The sequence below is a fragment of the Apis laboriosa genome, unplaced genomic scaffold, assembly GCF_014066325.1.
Source record: "Apis laboriosa isolate Shangri-la unplaced genomic scaffold, ASM1406632v1 scaffold21_cov150, whole genome shotgun sequence".
NCBI classification, from domain to species: domain Eukaryota; kingdom Metazoa; phylum Arthropoda; class Insecta; order Hymenoptera; family Apidae; genus Apis; species Apis laboriosa.
The window spans coordinates 2,227,801-2,247,412 of NW_025222365.1; the positions used below are offsets into that span (position 1 = coordinate 2,227,801).

Consider the following 19,612-nt stretch of genomic DNA (forward strand, 5'->3'; position numbering starts at 1 on the left):
ATTTATTTATAAAAAAATTAATGAATATATATTAATATTATAATATTAAAATAATATTCCCTTAGAAAACATTCAATTCTTATATGAAATATTTTTCATTAAAATCATTATTTGCAAAATAATCGAAACGATTCCAGTTACGTGTTTCACTCTGTACATATATCTATATTGCACACAATGAAAGAAGATATGTCAGATTTTTTTTTTTTTTTAGAAGCGAATATAATTAATAGATATAAAAGATAATATATTCAAGACAACAAAAACATTTTTACATCCCTCCCCTATAAAAAGAACAATAATAATAATAACAAATTACAATGTTGAATGATGTATGATTGAAAAAATGATTTAAAGTGAAAAACGAAGACAATTAATAGAAATTTAGACACAAAAAATGATCGCGCCTAAACATACCTATTGCGGTTTAGTGTTGTACGTTTGTATGAATTCGTTGAAGCTAAAATGATCCAAGTTGAGATTTTCCTCGATCGAAGGCAGCTCAGCATGGCCCATCAGCTCCACATAGTCCATGTCCGAATTTGTTCGCCCAACACTTGACTGGCCAAGGCCCGGAGCGTAGCTACCACAAATTAAAACACAACTCCAATCACTGGCATAATAATGAACAAAAGACTCGTAAATATATTATACATGGTACGAAACCAATTCAATCTAGCTTTGTTCTTTCCTGTTCTCCTTTTTCCTCTTCTTTTAATTTTAATATTTTAAAGTATTTAATTTGTTGCTCGAATCTTTCAGAAGAGTTTATCCATCTGTTTCGAAACGAAACGTGTGACCGATTAGCCGGATAGCCGGTACAACACGGCAAAGGAAATACGAACAACCACAAAAAATCCCCAACCTAATTGAAATTGATCGGTCACTTAAGAGTCATCTGCGATGCTTCTAGTTTATTACAAAAAAAAAATACAATCTATTTAGATGATTTTTTTAAAAATTCTAGCCTTGGTCTCGTAATAATTTCATAATAATGATTAAATATATTCGATTGCCAGTACTAAAATTATAATTATCATGTGATTGGAGTTGTGTTTATTTTTTCAGCAGTTCAGCATTTAAACATTTGATTTTCCGTTGTTGTGGTTGTACCGGCTTGCTCCAGGCCTATGCCTTCGATTTTTTAAAAATTTCTTACTATATATTCTTTTTGCATATTTGTAACACTTTTATTTTCTTTCGTATAAATTTAGTATATATAAATAAATGCATACGTGCGTACACATACACTCACACACACATACACATACATCACGTGCAGTGTATATATGTATATATTCATTATGTGTTTGTGTGTGTTCATACATATGTGAATGTGTACGCGTATGCATGTGTAAGAATACATATTTGCATCAATTTTTGATTTTTATTTTTATAATGCCATGGATAAGCCGTTTCTCTTTAGACAGAGATAGATAGACAGAGACAGACAGACAGACAGCAGAGAGAGAGAGAGAGAGAGAGAGAGAGAGTATAAAATTTGGCAGTCTGAGAAGAACGCATGAATTATTATTTTTTAATTCGTTTTTCTTTATATCCATTATTAATGCTACAAAAATCATGTATATATTGTATGATAAAAACAATGAAAACATGAAAAAAATATCAAAAATCAATATTCGAAAGTCCATGAATCTACTTTATCTACATTATCCGTTGGACGGATTTCATTGTAATTTGCTTTACAAGCAATTTTATAAAATTTGAAATATTACTCAACTGTATTAAGTATCGCATAATTAGAACGAATATGAAATATTCCATTTATCAATTATTCCGTAAAAAACATATTTATGTTTTTTTCAAATCGTATAAAATTTTTTTGCAATGAACGTTGGAAATTTCATAACGGCAGTATTGAATTATATTAAGCTTTCTAATAATATCACTTAATACTAAACATATGCTTATTGATAAAAAGTTATAATATTGATAGAGTAACATGAAGATTAATTTCAAGCAAAATAAAAAAAAACTATATCTTTTATCAAAATTCTTCATGTACTCAATATTTTTTAGTATACAATTTTTTAAATCATGAATTATATTATTTATGTTTCAATACGGTACAATAATAATATAAAAATTTCAAAAATTTCATTAATTCATAAATTCAAAAAAATTTATAAAATGTGAAACTACAGTATCACTGTAAATTATAGCACTTGTTACATATATTTATACTAATCATTCACAAAAAGAGAACATAAAAAAACAATACTGAGATTCATCTGCACAAATAGAACATAAAAGACATGCAAAGTATATTATGTAATTATAGGAATGTCTGTTTTTTTTTTTTTGCAAATTCATCATTCGTTTATTTTTATTAATAAAACTTTAAATATTCAAACATAAACTTTATATATTATTATATATTATTGGCAAATAGTACACGTAATAATTATATAATATTGTAAAAATAATTATTTCAATCACCGGAAATGATATGTTATAAAATAAAAAATTACAACATTATACGAAAGTCAAAAAAGAATCTTTGCATATCTTATATTTAAATTTCTATGGCAGCTTATATTAATAAAAAAGAGATGATGATATTTTAAATCCAGGGGACTGACCTGGAAGCCACTGATGGAGTATCACGAGTTACAGAAGGATCCGGACTGTGCGCTTGAAACATAGTAGATGGTGTTGCAGGATAACTACTACCAGGGCCACTTTGACCACTACTTCCTACTCCAACTACAGAAGAGTGTGACGGTGTTTGTCCACCGACACCAGGCCCACCCCATCCAGGTACGTGTGTTACCAAAAATGGTTTTACATATCCATTCGTTGATGTTGATTGATTTTCTAAGAAAACATATTTGACATAATTTCAATTCAAAATATCACATGAATAAACAAAAGAAAATAAAAATATTAGGAATAAAATTACCTGTAAACGGAGTATAATACTTAGAAAATGCTTGATCCTTTGATATATCAGGGTAAAGATAAAGTAAATGTTGTAAATCAAATACACGATCAGCTAAACTCCGAATGGCGAAATCTTTACTTGTGAATGGTTGTAACATAAAAACTTCTGTCTGATCTATAAATTGTTTAATAAAATAAAAATAATTAAATCAGATACAAAAAAAACTATAATAATGAATCTAATATGAAAAAATAAAATGTATAAACCATTTACCTCCAACCCAAGCAATAGTAACACCCCCAAGTTCAGAATCTGAAAAACGCATTAGGAATGTTCCTGATGCACAATTTGCCAACATTTCTTCTGCTTGTCTTTTTCTTACAAATCCTAATATATAACCATCGACCCATGGGTTTTTTAAATGTTCTCTAGTTAATTTCATCACAGCATAAAACCATTCCCAGAATGTGAAATTTCTTTCTGGTAATGGCTCTTTGCAAAACTGTGCCCAACTCAAAAGTAAACTAGAATAATCTTGTCCGCTTGCATTTCCACCGCGAAATGCTTTTTCTGCGAGAAATCGTAGATTATCTTCTGTTAATGCACGACCTGTCGCAGATTTAAATTTAACATTTAATGCTTCAGCTACTTGACCCCATGGAACTTTATCAGGTACTGCAAATGGCACTCTTCCAGGTTCAGCAAATGCATTATCCCATGTAACTGTAGCCCACGCATGTGGTTCTTGATTTCCATGAACAATAACTACGACAGGTAAACTTAATGTCCAGACTGCAAATACCAATTCACCTCCTCCAACGCTAAATTGTGATTGAAAGAGAAGCGAAAATTTTTCATCCATTACAGATTCTGTCCCTTTTTTTTCTGCTCTTTTGATTTTTTTTAGCTGCATATTACGGAAGCTTACAGAAAGTTGTCTTGTTGCCTAAAAAGCAAAATTATTTTTTAATATTTTCAATAGAAATAATAATTTTAATTATTTTTGTTTTCTTACTTGATGATACTCCATTGTGCCTGTATTATTTAAAATTTCCCCACTGGCTTCACCATTTTTTGCCATTTTATCACTTTTCAATAAAGCATTTGCTTGAGCTTCACTAATGATGCTCACTTTGACTTGTGGAGGAGTCATATGAACATTCAATTTTCCACCAACAAGTAAACGTACTGTACTTGTAAAGCGAGTATTGGTTTTCATTACTTGTGGTGGTTGTTTTTCTATGATAAATGTACTCGTAACTAATGAACTAAGAAGTTGTGTAATTTGAGAATTTAAAGTAGGAAGAATATCTTGCATTCCTGGTGGTTCAAGTGCAAATTTTTGTTTTAAACGTTCTGCTTCTTTAATTTGTTGTCGATTTAGCCAAATTAATTCAGCTAAACTTTCACACCACTCTTGTATAGAATCCAAATTATTGTTAAATGGTGCACCATTTCCTCCTAATTGTTGATCTCTTTTCCATCTAAAAAATATAAAATAAATATTTCATCTTTAAAAATCATGCTGTCAATTATTTAAAAAAGAAAAAAAAATGAATAATTTTTACCGAATAAGTTCATCATCTAAAACTCTAGATTGCAAGCTATTTAATCTAGTAATGGTGTCTTTCAATTTGTCAGCTAATGTTAATCGTAATTGCATTAAGCCTGCTACTTTATGGTTCAATAATTGTTCTTGTTGTTCCTTTTGCCTATAAGAATATTTTCAGTTTTCAAAAAAATTATTGAATCAAAATTATTAAAAATATTTAAATTACCTTCTAATTTTTTTCTCCATATCTAAATTTTGTTGATTTTGTGGTTGTGTTGCAAAATGTTGAAGATGAGCATTTAACTTAGTACATTCATGATAACTAATAGCAAATGCTTCTTGTTCTTGCTCCATTTTTCGTAAATCTTCTCCAGTTTCTTGGGTTCTACGTCGCAAAGATTCGACATGCTGAGCTATTTCAGCAACAGCATCACTAATCAATCCTACTTTTCCTCCTGCCATATTCATTAAAGTACCTCCAACATTTTCAACTTGTGCTACTAATTTCATTTCTGTTCCTAGACAATGTCTAATTATTCTAAATAAAGCTGCTGGATTATGAGTATATCTTTGCTACATTAAACAAAGAAAGAATAATATAAATATATTATATATATTTTAAATAAATTACTAATTTTATTTATAACTTACACGAAAATTTTTGGCAGCTTCCATTAATTTTAATTTTGTTAAAAACATATCATCTGTATTTAATGAAGCTGCTTTAGTTTCTAATTCTTGTATTAAAGATCTAACAAGAGTAGCTATATATTGTTCATATTGTGGATTATCAGGTTCTATATCAGTCCTATAACAAAATATTTTTAATAATTATAACTTAAACTTAATAACTCAATAAATTAATATTCATCAAGATAAATATTTTACCACATTTTTTCTTCTATCCAAGAAGATAAAAAATGACGGACTTCTATTGGAAAATGTTCTCCATATACTGAACGTACTTGTTGTAATGCATCCTGTGGTAATTGTTGTGCTTTTGCCCACAATGACATTTTGATTTTAATTATAAATCCTTTACCTTAAACATAATCATATTTTTCAATAATTGATATTTATATTTTCATTAATGTATATAATATGAAAATGTTCAAATTTAAAAATAATACAACCACAATTTAACATTTTTTATTATAAATTCTACTTTCTTATATTTGTATATTTATATTTAATAAATAAAAATATATTTATTAAAAATTTTTAATTATATTTTTTGTAAAACATATGAATTAATATCATTAAACTAAAATATATGATGATATATCATTACATGATATTTGTTTATTTAGATGATATCATTAGGTATCATTATCATGCTTACTTTAAAAATGGATATGTATATATTTAAGAAACTTAAATAAGAGAAATTATAAACATGTATTTAATATTATATTGAAACAATATTATATTTAATATAATAGATGATACTATTTAAATAAATGAAATAAAATGATTTTATCGATTACTTGAATCTTAATTAAATTCAATAGATGAGGAATATATCATAAAAATTTAGAAATGAATGTGACGTATTGCAATAACGCGTAAATAGATAAGCGGGAGGGGTAAGGAAAAGTTATTCACTTTAAGAATTCGTTGTACTCACCTGCTCACTAGTCCGAAGACAGAAGCAATTAGGATTTGTATATTTTTATTATTTATTTTTTCTTATTTGAATCAATCTATTAAGAATCTAACCTTTGGACTGATCAAACTCGGTCTACCGCGCAATAATTGTAAACGTAATGATTGCGGGACCGGTCGCACGCGCGAATCGCGTCAATAATTCTCCCCCTTTCGTGTTACTCACATCAGCGCGGACGACGACAGAGTGCCGCGAACAAGAAATTCCGAGAATTTCTTACCGTAAATGGCGTGTATGTCATGTGATCAAGAAAGCACGCATGCGCAAAAGCATAAATTTTCCAGGGATGTAACAAGTAAAAAAAATATTATGATTCGAATAATTTTTATTATGAATATATTTATTTTAATTACATTTTTTTTAATTTATTACACAAATAATTATACTTACAACTATATTATTAACTAATTTAAAGATAGCTATTGAATAGAGAAGGATAGAATGCATAATGAAAGATAATTTGAATATCAAAATATATAATTATATAATACTTTTCATATATAATACATAATTGCACAAAAAATTCTTTTTTTATAAGATATTTATATAATACAATTTATAAAATATATAAAAATACTGTAAAAATATAAATATGCAATACTTAAACAAATGTTTATATTAAAATGATTTCATCATCTGAAGAATTACAGGTGGAAGTATAAGAAATATAGCACCTATAAGATATGTTGCTTTACTACCAATGCACCAAAAAGCTGAAATAAACATTTTTATTTCAAAGTTACTTATTAAATTAAATGATTGTATAATTTATTTTTACCTGAAGAAGCTACAATAGGTCCACAAGCTCGTGCTAATGCTCCAAGAGAACGAAAAACACCTGTTATTGCACCTTTTTGATAATCAGGACCAATATGTGTTACAAGAGTCATCATACAAGTAACAACCATAGCAGTAGCTATAATATATGTAAAAATACAGAAACTTTTTTTATAATCAAAGATAAATTTCATAGATTTCTAATACCCTTACAAATTGCAAACAGACATAATCCAATTGACAATGTTAATATATCATTTGCTAAACCTATACAAATAAATGCTGGAATAATCAACCATAAACCCTAAAAATTTGTACAATGAAATCAAAAATAAAAATACAATTTTTATTCTAAATATTTGAATTATTTACCAATTCTGCAATAGATTTTGTTTTATTAGATGGAATTGTTCGTATCCAACTTCCTTGTAAGATTGCCATAATTAATCCAATTCCCAAAAACATCCATCCTTGTTGCATGCTCGTAAATTTAAATAAATAATGAGTTAAGAAAGTTAAAGTAAATTCCAAGCCACTATATATAAACAAATATATGAAATATGCACAACCCAGTGTTTTTAAATTTTTTTTGTCTGAAATAATATACATATAATTTTTATTAATTTCTAAAATTTATAATATATATATTTATAATAATTTTACCTTGTAAACTTAAACCAGATACTCCATTAAATTGGAATAAATCTATAGGATTAATGTAAGTAATAATTCCAGATATTCCAGATATAAGATTACTGCTTCTATACTTCTGTGGTAAAGATTCTTTTAAATAGTAAACAATAAAACACAAATCGCTTGTTGCTAAAAAAAAAGCAAATACAGCAGGTATTATATACCATGCTTCTTTTTTATTATCACTAAAAGTCCATGCAAAAAATGCTCCAATCATTGGGCCTACTACAAAACCTATAGAAAAAGCTATACCAATAAGTGCCTGAAAATAAAAAATATTAACTTACTTATTCATTAATTATGTTCATTTATCTTGAATGTTCAATGCTTTTTCTTTATGTTTATTTTAATAAACTTTACCATTGCTTTTCCTCTTGTTTTTGGAGAGGTAACATCACTAATAATAGCCATTGATAAATTAATATTTCCTTTACTAATACCTCCAATAAATCTTGCTAATACAAATATAGCAAAATTACAAGAAAATGCCCATAACAGATAAGACAAAGCAATTCCTATTAAACAACATATCATCAATGGTTTTCTTCCATATATATCTGATAATGCTCCCACTATTGGAGAACTTAAAAATTGTAAAAAGGAATACATAGAACCAAGGAAACCTATAGCAAAATTATATGTTAATTTAATATAATATAAATTAACATATTAATAACTTAACTAAAAAAGTAAAAGAATAAAAATTATTAACCTCCATAAAGCACTGTATTGATCTTATCAGGAGCATCAAAAAATTTTCTTGTATTTTGTACATAATATAAAATTTTAAAATATATACCTTGATTTTTTTCTATTTCTTTATAATAATCTAATAAAGCTGGTAATAATGGTAATATCATAGTAAATGCCAGAAGATCCAACAGTAAAGAAACAAATACTACTTGAACAGTATTATCTTTTATTTTAGCCATTATTTAATGTATTACAATTATATAATTTTAATGTATTACAAATAATGTAGTAAAAATATTTGTTGTAAAAATTTAAAATAATACTGTAATTTAAAATACAAACTATATGATTCACTTATATCAAGTGAACCATTAATTAAACAATACCTTATAATTTATTTCTATTAATTCATTGTATAATTAATATTTAAATAATTTCACTTTGATATTTCATACAATAATCTTCGTATTATAAATTGGTTCTTTTAAAAACATAAAATTTGACTTAACTATTACATTTTCTATTCGTGTCATCGTAAAAACTTTGAGGAATTAATTCTAACAAGTGAAAGGATTTTGACCTATTTACTTTTTTATATATCATTTTAATAATTCCTTACCGACTGCTCGTACAATCAATAAGAAAGAAATCTGTTTTATTACTTGAATAATGAATTCATGAATGTTTCCTATTCTATATTCTATATTATTCTATATTAAAATAAATTATATAAGAATTAGTAAAGTATAAAAATATTTATAATAATTAACTAGTTGTATATACAAAGTTACTTGCAAAAAATATTTACAACTTTTGTATACAAAAGAATAATTATAAAAATTTCTTTTTCTTATAATCAATGTAATAAATAATTTTCGTAATGATTTATAGCCATTATTTTATTTAAAATAAAGTCAATAGAAGTTAATTATTTATAATAATATCTCCAACTTCTCTTTAATTTGTAAAAATATTTGTGAATAAAAAAAAAATGAAATAAATTTTATTAAATGTTAGTTAAAATATATTACATTTGCATGGATAATAAATATTATATTCATCAAATCATGACTAATCAATACTTTGTTTTTATTTGTCAGTGAAGCGAAAAATGGCACAACAGACGCACCCAGAAACATTATGTATGTTCAACTTCCGGTTGTTATAGACGACATAAAGTATTCGTATACACGAACACGTTTGAATTCATCCACGGATTCACTTCCCTGATGCGAACAAAGATCTTTTGAAACTCGTCTCAAAGTATAACGTCGCTTGGAACGGTCGTTTGTTAACACAATATATTATTATGTATATATATTCATATAAAAATTTTTTTTATTAAATGATTATAAAAGGAATAATCTATTTTATTCTTATTTTTAAATTAAAATCATTATTTACATTAATATAAATATAAATAAATATAACAATTTTTATGATAAATAATATTAAGAATATATTAAAATATTAAAATAAAAATATAATTAAGAATATATTAAAATATATCATTAAATTATATGTTAATTTAGATATATTATATATTTTATACATATATAATATGTAATATATATAAGCAATTAATATTGAGATATAATTTGAAAAAATTATCAAAAATTATATTTTTATATTGATAAAATTTTAGGAATAGTTTGAAACTACGCATAGAACAGGTGGTCTGGAAAGCAGCAGTGTTATAATGAAAATTTAAGCAAGGGATTCAACGCTTGCCATCTGGGCTCTACGGTGTGAAACACATGCTGCACATCGATGCCATTTTCTGGCATGTGTCGATATGCTTCAAAACTTGTCTTATTTAATCTTTAGAGAGCCAACAAATGAAATATTATAAACTATTTGATTATTAAATTCATTGGAAAAACTAATACACACACATACACATATATATATGCATAAGTAATATGTCTTACACAAAGTTTTTGTCAAGGCTTAACTATTATAGTGGTTTTCCGGTCTTTAAAGTTTAAGATAAGATAACAGAAATAATATATTATAATTTAGTATTTTTTCAACATTAAATAAAAGAAATGATATTTATAGCTTAATATTATAAAAAGTAAAATGTATCCTTCATTACCTATATATCATCGATGTATCCTATCAATCCATATCAAAATTAAATTATATAGATATAATATAGATAATAAATTTCTATTAATATTTTCTCAAATTTTATAATGATATATAACAAATAAAATTAATATAAAATATAATAAATAATAAAAAATAAAATAAATTTTCAAGAAAAATTTAAAGCATTGATAACTATCACATCAGTTCATTTCAATGAGAGCAGGTATGCAAACAGACAAAAGAGCTGAACTTAAAATCCTATGGGGAGTTTCGTGGAGAATGAAGAAGAAAAAGGAAGAAGAGAAAAAATAAGTATAACAAGGAAAGCAGATGGAAAAATGCCTCTGTAGAGAAAATCGACAATTTTGTAAGGAACGTAGCTATCGTGAACGCATAGTGGAAATTCTTTGAACAATGAGAACAAAGAAAATTTTCGGGTACCGCGGCGGTCTACGTACCGGCTGTGTGGCAAGCTGCATCGTATGCTGTTACATACCGTAGAAAACCCTACTGCTGTGTAGGTATTATGAACTAAGTGTACGAGCCTTTCGAAATCAGCAGCCATCGTATATACCATAAACACGAGTAGACCCTCTCTCCCATGGATTATAAATCCTCGCTCTGGTATTAAAGGGAAGACCGTCAACCCCCAATACAACGAGAAGAAGCGTTTGCTAGAAGGTATATTGAAAACGGGATTTGAATGCTGCGATGTCGCAGTTTGAAGGGTGAGAAAAAAGAAACCAACTGAAATGAACGAAGGACACAGGTAGATAGGAGGGGAAAGAGGAAAGAATGAGAAAAGGGGGGAGCAGCGAATGTTCGGACAAAAATAAGGAAAGAAAGGGAAAAGGAAAGGATTAGCGAAAAAGGACGGAACAACATGGTAGAAATAAGGAGAACAGAAGAGTACCGTATGCGTTCGACCCGTGTGCATCTATATAGAGTGTATAGTACCAACATAGGAATAAGGATATGTAAGCGCGCGTGCCCGCGCAACCGACAGCAGATGCGCTCGCAGCGGCAGCTGTCCTCCTACAAGTGGTTCTCAATCACTTTCAGTCTTCAATTCTTTTTCTTTTTTCGGATATCAATGCATGTCACTCATCAATAAAAGAATATCATTAAAGTAATATCTTATTTGAAAACTTATAATAATTTGATTAAACAATTATAATATCAAACTATATAAAATCAAATATACTGTGCAATTTTTATGAAAATATTTGATTTTCATATTTATTTTATGAATCTTTATATATATATATATATGTATATATAAATATAATATATTGTATATAATATATTTTTTGAAATCATTTATATCAGAATAATAAATATTAAATGTAATTTAATTTATTAAAAAAAAAATATCGAGCTTGTCAACATGTCAAAAATTCAAAAAATTTTATGCTTATTTTTGCATTTATATATTTATTTATTTATATATTATAAACTTAAATTTTAAATAATAAAATTTTATTGAATGTATACATAATAATAATAAAATTTTGTTGAATGTACACATAATAATAATAAACAATTATATTTTTTTAGAAAATAAAGATATCTAACTATTTATCTAACTACTATATTTAAGATTATATGTAGATCATATTCAATTCAATGTTTTATATTTAAAAATTTCTAATTTTTATTTTTTATTTTTTAAAATATACATATATATATATAATGAAAATAAATAATGTTTCAAATAAATAATAACTTATTTTTATCATAAGTCAAACTATAACCGATTTAAACCGATATTTCTAATATGAATTTGAAAATTGTCGTTACATAAATCGTTAGTCTTGTTGTTATAAGATCCGACCGACCCTTTTTTTTCCCATTGGACATTTACCTAACAAAAAGATAGAACAAGAATCATATACGTCACGAACTTGACAGGTAGAGCAAAATTCAGGACAGCTGATATAATTTTGGCGGGCTTTACCGATAGATCTGTAGAGTATCACAAAGTAATACAAGAAGAACAAAGAAGAAACATAAGTTAGAAAGAAAAGATAGCCGCACATATAAATAGGCGAAAGAGATGGATTACAAGAAAGTAGAAAAAGGATGATGGAAAGGAAAAGAAAGAGAAAAAGAGATAGTGAACAAAAGAAGAAAAGGGGAGGAACTTGAAAGAATTGAAGGTAGAAGCTAACGGAAAAAGATAGACAATAAAAAGAGATCGAGAAAAGGACACGAAGAAAAAAAAGAGGAAAGCTTTAAAGTTGGTTGTTGCTGGTGTTCCTGCTTCGTTGCTGTTAAATAAGAATAAGCCCCCACCATCGGCCCTAAGGGGTACCTATATAGTTGGGGGCTTTCATGTACTTGGGACCCAAAAGGAATAAAGAGAGGAGACACCTGGTCACGGGCAGCAGTTTGTTGGGAACTCTCTGGGTAGGATGTCACGTCTTTCGTGCTTCTCTTCGCTTATTTTTTCGAAAAACAAGTTTAACGAAAGAAGTTTTAAAAGTTTATCATTATTATTGTAATCATTATTATTATCGTCGTCATCATCGTTGTGATCGTCATTATAATCGATATATTGTATATCGTGATATATATACATCTTGACGTAGTGCAGTGGACGAAAAACGCGGATCGTTTGATTTGTTATATTGATTTTATAACATTTACATCATATTCTTCAATTAGATGAAATACACGATGTAGAATGGGATAGGTTAAACGAAGAATAAGGAAGAAAGAAGATAACCATGGCGTGGAATATTAGCAACCGGTGAAAGACGTCATTTGCTTTGATTTGGGGGTTAGGATACCGGTAACGTGCTTTGTCGAAATGTGTATTTATTCACTACAATATTGTGATGTTCATAGAATATCAATATAACTTTTGTTTATTTCCGTTTTTTAATATTATGTTTTCAAACATGATCAAGATTGAGGACACGAATCGTTGAAAATTGTATGTATGTGTTAAAAACCATTTAATCGAATGTGTGTCATAGGTATGTGCGCGAAAATTGATTGAAAAATTTATAAGACATTCTGTAAAATAATATTTTAATTTAAATTAAAGTGTTATTTATATAATATTTGACATTAAATTATGAAATTTATAATTATCAATCATATCAAATTGTATCTATATGTAAAATTTGTGTACAAAGTAGTAGTGAACTTGAATTCGTGTATAAAATAATATTAGCACACGACAAATCACAATTTAAAAGAAACAAAATCAATAAAAATATTCAATTTTATAAAAATCATAAAATATTTAATATAAACAAATTAAAATGAATAAAAATCTCTTCGATTTGGAAATAAATTATTTGAAGACCTAGTCGAAGAGATCAACACTTGAAAACACGTGTTTACACAAACAAAATTAGATATAAGTTTTTATTTTTAATAATTATATGAAAGTTATAATTTCGTAGAATCTTCAATGAGAATTCATAAAATCTCATAAAATTTCTTAAATGAAGAGAAAAGAAATCTATTATTTTGCATGGAAGATAGGCCGAGATTTGTGACAATGTTTCGTGATGATGAAATCTTCAATATTGCACTTGTCCCGGCCTATCGGAATGCATTATATTTCATCGATAGAAGAGAAACTACAATACTACCGAAGAACAAAGGATAATCCAGAAGATAATATTAATTACTTTAACTGAATTTGTCGAAGATACTGGCAGGTTGGGATCTGGGCATTATTTGTTGCAAGGTTAGATCAAATTGCACTCGTCCCGGCCTGCTAGATCTAATCGACCTATCATCTGTTGCGTTTCTAATATCGAAACAATATATTTTTAAATTTATTATTTCATTGAAATATATTATTTGAAAATATATTATTATAGAAATATATTATTTATTTAATGTATATCAATATCTATTTTTCGAAATAGAAAAGAAAAAATATTAAAAAAATAACGAGAATTAAAAAGAATATTTTTTACAATGTATTCATACAATTATACATATAGAATAAAAATATTAAATTTATTATTAAGTATTATTAAATATTATTAAATATATTATTAAATATTATTTTATATATTTCATATATATTTTATATATTGTCTTAAATATATGTATATATTTGTAGAAAAAAATATAAATACAAATTGAAAAAATAAAGTATATATTTAAAAGAAAAGAAAAACAAACAAATTTCTATTATTATTTTATTATTTTATTATTAAATTTATCATCCCAAACTTAATATCACAAAAATTAGCAATTTTTGTTTAAATTTTTATCAAAATAAATAATTTTTTAAAAATTAATTTCAAAATATTTAATATATGTAAAATTAAATTATATATTTAAAATTAAAACGATATAACGAATAAATATTTACATATTTATATTAAAACCATTTTTTCAATGAAATTTTAAATTATCTTGTATCTATCTTTTAAAGTATTTTAAACTATAATTTTTAAATAGTTTTATTAGATAATATAAAATTTTAAAGATGTTTAAAAATTTATTCTTTAAATAATAATTGTAAATATGAAAAAACAATTTTTCTTTTTCATTTTTGAGTTTATTGCAATCTATAATAAAATGGAAGAAATAGTTATTGTTTAGAGTCTTAATATTTTTTCAGAGTACAATACAAATATAAATGATGTTTATTGTTGCATAAATATTTGTGCTGAAATACTATTCAATTTTTTTTGTTATATCAATAAAAAAAAAAGAATTACTTGAAAAGAGAAGATGGAAAAAACGAAAAAAGACTAGGGATTAAGTTACGTTCGATCGAATAGGAAAACATAATGAAACTAGTAAAATCAATATCGCTTTTCTTGTTGATCAGTGAAACATGAATTTTATTTTTCATTCATATCCTTCAAGTAGAAGACGTGGTGCAAGCATCCCCTTTTAAGAGTCTCACGGTTTGAAATAAAACACCTGGCTTCTTCCCTATGTGAGCACTATATAGTATACATACATACGTACAATTATATGTTAGCACATTTACGCGCACGCATGTTCTCACGGCAGAGGACTGCTTCTCTTCGTGGACTGGTTTTGGCTTCCTTATAAACTTTATTCAATTCTTTGTAATATGCCAAAGGGTATACTTCAATATATGTATATATATATATATATATATATATATATATATATATACACGCATACATACATCTACTATTCATATGCTAAACAATAAATGTGTTGAAAGAAATGAATCTCTATCTTATAGATGGCTGTGCAGCTGCCATATTCATCTATTATATATATATATATATAAGTCTAAGTATAAATCCAATGGCAAAGAATTTTTTAATTATAAGATCAGAAACAAATGATTCATTGAATCATTTTAATAAAAAGAGCTTATATATATCTTTTTTAAGGATATATTTCTTTAATACTATAATTTATTGCAATATTAATTTTACGATCAATTATAAATTACGATCAATTCTTTGTTAATAAAACATCGTTTAATTATAATTTTGTCAACATTTAAATAATAGCATAAATTTCCCTATTTTTTATCGAAGGTTTTTTCAGAAAGTTTTTTACATGTATATTTTTTAAAATGTTTTAAACGGAAGAAAATAAATGATCAACCATTTTATTTAATATATATATAAATATTTAATATTATTTTATATATTATATTTATTTAATTAATTTAATAAAAAAATTTATAATTATAAATTATTACATATGTACATTTTAGATTTTGATTTTATTTTCTAAAAAAAATAAAAAGAAAAATATATAATTGTGATTAATTTTTTTTGCTTTACATTTTTTTCAATTTTGAATTCATTCCGATTTATCAAATATTTACTGAAATATCTATAAATTAAATAATAAAAAAGAAATAATATGATATAATATTGAAAATTTTATTTAATATATGTCATTGAATGAAATGCAAATTTATAAAATTATAAAAATTGTTCCACGAAAATTTAATTGTTGTAATATATTTTTATACATATAGTTAATTGATATTTGTTTTTGTGAATAGAAAAATTAAAATTATAGAAAATCTACTTAAGATAGATATGAGAAAATGTAAACTTTGTATAGTATATGTATATATGTACTTTTTGTGAAAGAATTTTCTCTTAGGTTAATACATATATTGTCTGTACAGAATTATATAGACAAATATATATTAGAATTTTTATTTTCAATAATATTTTAAAAAATATTTAAATATAAAAATTTAATATTATAAACAGTATTTAAAAAATATTTATTATGAATCACTTCAAATGTATTTTAGATAGGTTAGTTGTATTTAGTACAATAGTTTAAAAGAAAATTTATTTAATTTAAATGATTCAGGGATCGTATATAAAGAGTTTATAAAGAGTATATATCATTATATATCTTTTCTTCTTTTTGACATTTTTTTAAAATAATTTTTTCATAGGACTTCACGATGTGAGTTAAGAAGATTACAATCTTCATTGTCAGTATCAAAATCTAAAATTCAAATACCTCGTAGAATAAAACGTGATCCTACTGATATTTTACATGTAAGTATACTAAAATTTTTCTAGCATAGAAAAGATTTGTACTATTTTAGATTATATTTATTCAATTTCACTATTTTTTATTTTTTTAAAGGCTCTTGAGAACACTATACCTAAAGATTCTAGTATGCATATAATGAAAAATTATATGTATCATGATGATCCTTATTTACTTCCAGTGAAAAAATTGGATTATCGTACTTATGCATTATCATATGAATCAGGTAAAAAAACTGCAAAGTGGATTCATAAAGAACATAGTGATTTATTTCCAAAACATCTTTCAAATCCAGAAATTAAGGTAAATTTTATTTGTTATAGTAATAATTTATCATAACATGTTATTATATTTTTATATATATTTCATTATACATATATATATAATGATAAAGAATATATTTTTCATTATATATTTTTTAAATATAAATAATTTTTAATATGCACTTTAGGCATTTAAACCACTTCCAAAGTATACTGATAAAAGTCAAGTATCAGAAGAAATATTATTACATGCTATATCTCAATGTATGATATCTGATGCTTTACATATCTATAAGTTATTAGATACTAATGTTTCTAATGGAACAAAACAAGCACTTTTAGAATTATTGTGTTTTTATAACAACGAAAGATATGTAATTAACAATTTGTTTTTTGAACATTGGTTTTCTTCATCCAAAGAAAAGTATATGTGGCAGTAAGTGTTAAAAAAAAGAATTAATTTTATATTTGACATTATTTTCAATAGTTTCACATTTCAGATATAAATTAGAAATTAATGAATTATATAATTTCTTAATAACTCAAAATGATTCAACAGCAGCAGCTGCTCATAATATTATGATATGTGGTTTAACAAAATATTCAAGAGTAAATCAATTTTAATTCTTATAATAAATTCTTATATCTTTATTAAAAATTTAATATATTTTTAATTTATATTTTTAGTTAGATGAAGCTTGGCTATTATATAAAAAATGCAAAGAAAAAGATATTCCATTAAATCTTACTACTTGGAATTATGTAATAATATTATTTGAAAAAATTTTTAGTAAAAAAGAAGTAAAAATGGATTATTTGTATGACATTCTTACATCAATGAATCAGAAAAAAATTAAACCAAATATTCAAACATTAAATTCTATTCTTAAAGTGATTATTACATTAAAAATAGAAAATCTTAAAGATAATATAAAATATTTACTTTTAGAATTCAAAAATATGAACATAAAATTTTCATTAGCGACATATTATTATATTATACAAGGATTTATAAATTACGGTAACTATATATTATTTATAATTTATTTGTTTTAATTTTTTATTTATAAAATTATATTTTCTTACAGATGACAATTCATATAATTCATATAATAATTTTATAGAAATTTTACGTACAATAAAAAATAAAAGATTTACCATTCAAGATCCAATGGATAATAAATTTTTTAAACATACTATGTATTTAGCTCTTAAGCATAATAATAAAGAAGCTGGTAATATGATCCATGAACTTCTTCTTACAGGAGATAATTATAAATTTATTCCTACATCAATAATAGTACGTTTTATTTAAGGATTTTATAACACATTCAATATTTTATTTTTATATATATTTTTTTTCATTTAGGAAAATGATTATTATAATGCATATATATTGTTATTATTATCAACAAGCACAATTGACGAATTCTTTGAGTCTTATGAAAAACTTGTTCCAAATGAATATGTGCCAACAAAACAACTTTTGATAGATATAATAAATGAATTAAAATTCTGTGATCCACATGTTTTAAAAAAACATATACCGAGATTATGGTCAGACATAAATACCTACTGTCGTATAGATCTTTCACTAAAACTTATTTTAATACGTTTAATGAAAATGAATATTTTATCAGTTGATTCATCTTTAAGAACAATTTTTATAAATGCAGCATGGGATTGTTGGAATGAAATAAAGGTTAAGAGCACTTATTTATTCATATTGAATCTAATGTTTAAAAAAAAAGTACAATAACAATAATAAAAAATTTGATATTTACAGAAAGAAATTATGACAAAAGGAAAAACAAGTAATATAATTGGAACTACCATGATAGCTAATATAGCAATAATATTATTACACTGTGATTTTGTGAAAGAAAGCATCGAAGTTCTGACATATATTAACAAATCAGATTTATTTATTTCAATAATGAACGAAAATCAAATAAATGAATTATTTGATGAATATATTTCAAAACAATGTATTAAAGGATGTTTTGTACGTATAATATTTATATTATATTAATTCTTTTTTTTCAAATTTAAAATCAAAAACATTTACACAATTTAAGACATTCTTTTTTATAGCTTGTTCTTGATTACTCTGTAAACTCAGGATTTTCGAATATCAATCAAATGGTTATGAAATTGCATAATCTTCCAGAATTTACGAACGTTGATCGTGACAAATTGATTAATTTAGTGGGAGAGGAAGTTTTACATATATTGGATATAAAACAATTAAATTAATCACGATTATGTATAAAAAGAGAAAATATTTATAACATTATTTACTTAACGATATTTTTTTTTGTCTCTACAATTAAATCAAAATACCATTATATAAAACTTATAATTTTTATTATCATTTCTTTATTAAATTTCTGTTGTATATATAAAAATTTCAATCAATTTGTCATTCAAAGAATTGAAATTACATGCATGATTGGTATGTATTAATGTCCTTG

General features: G+C 25.0%; 3 protein-coding genes across 5 annotated transcripts; 1 reads left to right on the plus strand and 2 right to left on the minus strand.

Moving 5' to 3' along the window:
- Positions 1-23: 23 nt before the first annotated feature.
- Positions 24-6,265, minus strand: LOC122712845 (signal transducer and activator of transcription 5B). The gene is made up of 10 exons (XM_043932793.1): positions 6,085-6,265; positions 5,346-5,499; positions 5,109-5,265; positions 4,684-5,030; positions 4,474-4,617; positions 3,921-4,389; positions 3,179-3,851; positions 2,924-3,079; positions 2,604-2,838; positions 24-583 (listed from the first exon to the last, which is right to left on the minus strand). Exons 2-10 carry the CDS (start codon positions 5,471-5,473, stop codon positions 418-420), a joined length of 2,475 nt encoding a protein of 824 aa, XP_043788728.1. The 5' UTR covers positions 5,474-5,499; positions 6,085-6,265; the 3' UTR covers positions 24-417.
- A 311-nt stretch (positions 6,266-6,576) lies between these two features.
- On the minus strand, positions 6,577-8,688 carry LOC122712846 (major facilitator superfamily domain-containing protein 10). Of its 3 annotated transcripts, XM_043932796.1 has the most exons (8): positions 8,673-8,688; positions 8,306-8,431; positions 7,954-8,216; positions 7,564-7,855; positions 7,273-7,493; positions 7,114-7,204; positions 6,902-7,039; positions 6,577-6,836 (listed from the first exon to the last, which is right to left on the minus strand). In XM_043932796.1, exons 3-8 carry the CDS (start codon positions 8,200-8,202, stop codon positions 6,742-6,744), a joined length of 1,086 nt encoding a protein of 361 aa, XP_043788731.1. In that variant the 5' UTR covers positions 8,203-8,216; positions 8,306-8,431; positions 8,673-8,688; the 3' UTR covers positions 6,577-6,741. The 3 variants fall into 3 exon arrangements, with proteins under 3 accessions (XP_043788731.1, XP_043788730.1, XP_043788729.1); XM_043932795.1 differs by lacking the exon at positions 8,673-8,688 and having other exon boundaries at positions 8,393-8,540; XM_043932794.1 differs by lacking the exon at positions 8,673-8,688 and having other exon boundaries at positions 8,306-8,540.
- Positions 8,689-16,480: 7,792 nt separating this feature from the next.
- Positions 16,481-19,458, plus strand: LOC122712969 (protein PTCD3 homolog, mitochondrial). The gene is made up of 10 exons (XM_043933054.1): positions 16,481-16,628; positions 16,775-16,880; positions 16,972-17,178; positions 17,327-17,574; positions 17,639-17,747; positions 17,826-18,159; positions 18,227-18,438; positions 18,508-18,840; positions 18,925-19,143; positions 19,233-19,458. The coding sequence occupies exons 1-10, from the start codon at positions 16,600-16,602 to the stop codon at positions 19,392-19,394; spliced, it is 1,959 nt and encodes a 652-aa protein (XP_043788989.1). The 5' UTR covers positions 16,481-16,599; the 3' UTR covers positions 19,395-19,458.
- The last annotated feature ends 154 nt before the right edge of the window (positions 19,459-19,612 follow it).

What these genes read in the sequence shown, in the direction of transcription:
- LOC122712845 (XM_043932793.1), bottom strand. Translation starts at nt 5,473, where the DNA reads ATGTCATTGTGGGCAAAAGCACAACAATTACCACAGGATGCATTACAA. An exon ending in TGGATAGAAGAAAAAATGTG is followed by an intron (nt 5,266 to 5,345) that starts GTAAAATATTTA and finishes ATTTTGTTATAG; the next exon opens with GACTGATATAGAACCTGATA. An exon ending in TACTATTGCTTGGGTTGGAG is followed by an intron (nt 3,080 to 3,178) that starts GTAAATGGTTTA and finishes AACAATTTATAG; the next exon opens with ATCAGACAGAAGTTTTTATG.
- LOC122712846 (XM_043932794.1), bottom strand. Translation starts at nt 8,525, where the DNA reads ATGGCTAAAATAAAAGATAATACTGTTCAAGTAGTATTTGTTTCTTTA. An exon ending in CAAAATCTATTGCAGAATTG is followed by an intron (nt 7,205 to 7,272) that starts GTAAATAATTCA and finishes ACAAATTTTTAG; the next exon opens with GGTTTATGGTTGATTATTCC. An exon ending in ACCTATTGTAGCTTCTTCAG is followed by an intron (nt 6,837 to 6,901) that starts GTAAAAATAAAT and finishes TGTTTATTTCAG; the next exon opens with CTTTTTGGTGCATTGGTAGT.
- LOC122712969 (XM_043933054.1), top strand. Translation starts at nt 16,600, where the DNA reads ATGAATCACTTCAAATGTATTTTAGATAG. An exon ending in AAAGAAAAGTATATGTGGCA is followed by an intron (nt 17,575 to 17,638) that starts GTAAGTGTTAAA and finishes TTCACATTTCAG; the next exon opens with ATATAAATTAGAAATTAATG. An exon ending in ATTGTTGGAATGAAATAAAG is followed by an intron (nt 18,841 to 18,924) that starts GTTAAGAGCACT and finishes TGATATTTACAG; the next exon opens with AAAGAAATTATGACAAAAGG.